Genomic DNA, 5,391 nt, shown 5'->3' with positions numbered 1-5,391 from the left:
TAGAGTCATAAACTTTTCAAGCCTAATAAATGCAATTTAATAAAATAAAGCATTAACATGCACTCTCTCTCTTTCTCTCTCATAGCGCGCACACACACACACACTCTCTCTCTTTCTCTCTCATAGCGCGCGCACACACACACACACACTCTCTCTCTCTCTCTCTCTCTCTCTCTCTCTTTCTCAACACATGAACTCAGCTTCATCATGCTTTTTCTCTCTTTCTCTCTCACACAACATGCTCTCTCTCTCTCTCTCTCTCTCTCTCTCTCTCTCTCTCTCTAACCGATGCTCACGATCTCATCGGCATGTAGCTCGACATGCCTCACGATCATCGGCATACACAATGTATAGACAATTTAACACCATCATGTGAAGGTTTGCCCCAAAGTGGGCATGCATAATGGCCAAGAGCTATGCCATCATGCCACAAGTGAGGAGAACTATACCATCATGCCATAGTAGGCGACAACCTCCATAGGTGGGCCACCATACAATAGGCCACATTCACTCCACAACCACACTAGGTGGCCAACTAGCAATGCCACCACAACAGTGGCACCACAAAGAACCAAACCACACCACCACATAGAGAGCAAGGGCACACGACAATGCACAAAGGCACCCAAGCTGCCAACGGTCGATAGAACGACACAAAGCGAGACATTACATGACATTGACGTGGCACCCTCATCGATATAAACGAATGGGGGAGGTTGGGTCAAGGCATGTGGAGCGGCTTTCTCTTTTGTAAGCATGACATCGTTGGCCTAACGAGCCCAGTGGTCATGACACTTCCAATGCTGTTAACATCGTGCTGTCTGCAATGGCAAAAAGTAGTGGGGCTAGAGGACAACCCTGTCCAATGGATCTGCATGGCTCAAATGGCTCTGTTAGATTACCATTAACTGTGACCTTGGCCCTTGCATTACCAATCAAGACATGCACCATTTTAACGAAGTTACCCCAGACCCATGTCTTTGAGGGATTGTAAAACAAAATCCCATTCTAGTCTATCATAAGCTTTGTCGAAATCTTAGTGATTGACAGATGAAGAGGTGGATCTCTCGATCAAAGACTCATATTTGCAGAATTATATTCTCAACCTTACGGCAATGAGAAACGAACTAGCGTAATTTGAAGTTAAGCTTCTTTATAAAAGCTTTGATGTAATCGCAGTCTAGACAGTATGGTGCGTTTTTGTCTTCTCGTTCCTTCTCTTTGATGTATTTCCAGCTCTTTCTTTTAAAAGAAGAGTACGAAGAAAAAAAACATTTTGGCCCTAAAATTTAGAGAATAATTAAAATACAGTTGGGAGACACACAATCGGCGCACCATGCCATCAAGGAAGAAGGGTCGTAGGGGATAAGCTAGCCTATAGGCTAGCTACACACACTCTTGGACCTTTTTAGGTGGTTGGCGCACACAAATGGGAGAAGTGGACACCAAACTGGTTTTGATAGGGAAAGGGCAAGGGCTACCGACAATCGAGCGTGGATCCAACGGGACGTGTGGCGGTGATTTGAGAGTGTGGTGGGCGGTCGCTCTCTTAGTGCATGGAGAGCCACGTACCCGCAACGCCCTTGTACATCTTAGACATGAACACGCTCGTGTCTACACCTGGCGTAAAGGAGCCTTTTTTTACACTCAAATAGTTCACCTTCTTCTTCATTTTCCATCACCATACCTGATTTTTCTCTGTTGTTAGCTTTTCTATTGGTTCTGTGCTCTTTTTCTCATCTCCAAACTCTCGCTATGGAGCTCTGCATTCTTCATTAAGTCGATTGAAATGAGCTTATTTGAGTTTGAGCTCTGGCTATGGCGTTAAGCACGCTTCTTTAAGCTTATTGTAAAAGGGTTTTCCGCCACCATGAATGGGCTGGGTCGCCTGCCTAAGCACACATCAGATCATTCTGATGGCCTTGCTTCTGCTAACTGGATTAAGCGGCTATGGTCGAGGTACGCCTACTCTGCACAGAGGGCTTCGCCCCCTCCTCGACTCCTGCTTGTTGTTCTGTTGTCTGCACAGATACTGTTTCTGGCCATTGTGAGGTTAGGACCTGCCGCATCCATATGGACTTCAAGGACATCAAGCTCCTCTGATTCCTCTCCATCTTCATTCTCATCTGCTTTGTTAGTGGGAAGTACTCTCAAGTTTCTACCACAGGAAAATCAGGAGGGTTCATCTCTCCCGGTTGGGAAAAGCAAGCCAACATCATCATCATCATCATCTGATGTTAATGATCTTACCCTTACCCCTAAGTATGATGATCCCCCCTCATCAGATGAGCAGAACCCTCTCTTCCAAACATTCTCAGCAGTAGCAGCTGAGCAAGCCTCTCCTTCTAAGAAGAAACCCACCACTAGGAAGAAACCCAGCTCTAAGAAGAAACCCAGCTCTAAGAAGACACCCATCTCTAAGAAGAACAAACCCCCAGTAGTTGCCTTTACAGGGGATAGCAGCCATGTGCCGTCCCTAGATGAGCAGAAATCTGCTTATGAGAGCGATAGTGTCTCCATCCAGAAGACAGAAGAGACACCCACCATTACTGAATCCACTGATTACCTTTTGCCCTCTGTTGAGGAGAAGCTTCTTGCTGAACCAGCAAGCAATGGAGCTTCCGCCATTGATTCAGAAGATAAATCAAGCGGTTTAGAGGAAAGAGCTTCACTACTTGACACATCCTCACCCACCATAGAGGACAAAGATGTACAAGAGCAGGCCACTATTGTGAAAACAGAAGCAGAGTTTTCTGCAGAAGCTCAGAATGAAGCAATGACTACTTCCTCTATTGAGACAAAAGCTCAAAGTGAGCCAGTGGTGAAGGAAGAGCAAGCATTGGTTGTTAAGAGGGTAAATGAAGCTGTTACCGATACAGAAGTTCGGAGTGAACCAGTGGTGCAGGAAGAGCAAGCAGTCTCTACAGAGAAGGTAAGTGAAACTGTTACTTATACAGAGAGACAGGCTGAAAAGGACCCATTGGTGAAGGAAGAGCAAGCAGTTGTTGCAGAGAAGCCAAGTCAAGCTGCTACTGAAGAAGAAGCTCGGAGTGAACCAGTTGTGCAGGAAGAGCAAGCATTATCTCCGCAGAAGGTTAGTGATATTGTTACTTCTACTGAGATGCAGGGTGGAAAGGAACCATTGGTAAAGGAAGAGCAAGCATTGGTTGCTGAGAAGGCAAGTGAAGAAGCTGCTGTTTCTTCTGAGAGTGAGGCTCAGAGCTCACCAGTGGTCAAGGAAGAGCAAGCATTGATTGCACAGAAAGTGAGTGAAGAGACTAGCTCCTCTGAATGTGGATACGGTTATATCTATGTGTATGATCTGCCTCCAATTTTCAATCATGACATCATCGCTAATTGCACTGCTCTCAATCCATGGCTAGATGTTTGCCCCACTTTATTGAATGGTGGCCTTGGAGAGTCACTCGGTGATGCTTCCCCTCTTGGACAGATGGGATCATGGTATGTCTCTGACCAGTTTACAGCTGAGGTGGTGTTCCATAACCGCATTTTGCAGCACCCTTGTCTCACTGACAAGCCAGAGCTCGCCTCCGGTTTCTATGTGCCATATTATGCTGGGCTAGATGTGGGCCGGTACCTGTGGTCTGGTTTCTCCGCTGAACGGCGGGATAGGGTCAGCAACCAGTTGTTGGGTTGGTTGGGTGAGCAGCCAGCTTGGAAAAGAAGCGGAGGGTGGGATCATTTTATGATGATTGGGAGGATCACGTGGGATTTTAGGCGGTCTAAAGATGAGGATTGGGGTAGTGGGTTCTTCTACAACCCAGCAATGCAGAACATCACAAGACTTCTCATAGAGAGGAACCCTTGGGATGACAAGGAGATGGCGGTGCCATATCCTACGAATTTCCACCCTCAAAGCGACTCTGATTTGGTGGCATGGCAGAACCACATTAGAAGCTTTAAGAGAACCAGCCTGTTTTCCTTTGCTGGGGCTCCGAGGAAGAGGTTTCTTGATGACTTCCGGGGCATTCTATTTGAGCAATGCCAACAAGCAGAAAGTTGTCGGTCCTTGGATTGCTCTAATCGAACATGTGATGACAACCAGAAGACATTAGAGCTTTTTATGGACTCTACATTCTGTCTGCAGCCCCGAGGGGATAGCTTCACCCGCCGGTCGACTTTTGATTGCTTGCTTGCTGGGTCTATCCCAGTCTTCTTCTGGCATAGGAGTGCCTACTTGCAATACAAGTGGCATTTGCCAGCTGATGAAGCCAGCTACTCAGTTTTCATCTCCAAGGAGGATATGAGAAATGGTACCAAAATTGAGGAAGTTCTCAATGCTCTCTCACCAGAGAAGGTGCGGTCCATGCAAGAAGCTGTGATTAAAATGATTCCAAGGATAGTGTATGCGGTGTCGGGTTTCTCTTTGAAAGAAGAGAAGGACGCCTTTGATGTAGCCATTGAAGGTGTGATGAGGAGGTTCAAAGAGCTTAGTGTAAGCTCAGAGAGATGAGGTCAAGGTATGTTGTTGCAAATGTGGAGGATGATGAATGCTGCAAATCTTGTACAGAGTCTGTGACAAACATATAATCCTCTGTTGCATTTTGCTTCTTTTTGGTGGAAATTGCCCTCTTTTTGGCTCATTTGGGGCAGCAGATTTCCTTATTTAGAGATGCAACTCCAATCCGTGCCTGGTATATGTCTGTAAAGAGCTTTAGTTGGGACCGAGGGGTCCTTAATTGTAAGGCTCTTCACATTAGGGACCAGGGTCTTGTTACCTCTTGTGAGCTTTTTTGGCTGTCCTGACTCCTGGAGCCTCTAGTAATAAAAGCTTTTATTGTGTTTGGTAGTGGGCCTTTTGGCTTGAGAATTGTGTTTTCTGTCAAGTGATTTTGTTGGGAACTTCTATGCGTGTGGCACGTGCTTGTCCCACATATGGACTTTTAAAACTGTGTGCAGGCTTTGTGAAGGTATTCAATTGATGTTTATGTACCAGCTGTGGCGCCTAGCACTGGTGTTCACACTCTAGACATGTTCAGGACGTCCTTGAACGCACACTATGGGCGCTTGGGGGCCCAGATGACTCCATCACCAGCATAGGCTGGTTGGTCACACTGTTATGCAGATTGTCTGGTGTTCACACTCTAGACATGTTCAGGACGTCCTTGAACACACACTATGGGCGCCCAGATGACTCCATCACCAGCATAGGCTGGTTGGTCACACTGTTGTGCAGATTGTCAATGATATATTAGTCGACTTTGTGTTTTGGCATGTGGCTCGCATTTCTGTGTGAACTGTACCAAAACCTCTACACCTCGTTTGTGAGGAAGAGAGTCCTTTAGGGAAGCATGTGTTGAGCAATGTGGAGCTGTTTTTTTTTAAAGGATTCTGGTTCACCAATATGAGTTTCTTGGTTCACCAATATGA

General features: G+C 46.2%; 1 protein-coding gene across 1 annotated transcript; it reads left to right on the top strand.

Annotated features, from left to right (window-relative positions):
* The first annotated feature begins 1,649 nt into the window (after positions 1-1,649).
* Positions 1,650-4,810, top strand: LOC147633390 (uncharacterized). Its single transcript, XM_086806456.1, has one exon. The coding sequence runs from the start codon at positions 1,871-1,873 to the stop codon at positions 4,472-4,474; it is 2,604 nt and encodes an 867-aa protein (XP_086662582.1). The 5' UTR covers positions 1,650-1,870; the 3' UTR covers positions 4,475-4,810.
* The last annotated feature ends 581 nt before the right edge of the window (positions 4,811-5,391 follow it).

Source organism: Cibotium barometz, chromosome 12 (assembly GCF_041138505.1).
Source record: "Cibotium barometz isolate CiBa-2024 chromosome 12, ASM4113850v1, whole genome shotgun sequence".
NCBI lineage: Eukaryota > Viridiplantae > Streptophyta > Polypodiopsida > Cyatheales > Cibotiaceae > Cibotium > Cibotium barometz.
Note: the sequence above shows the minus strand (reverse complement) of the source record. Positions and strands in the feature narration are given on the sequence as shown.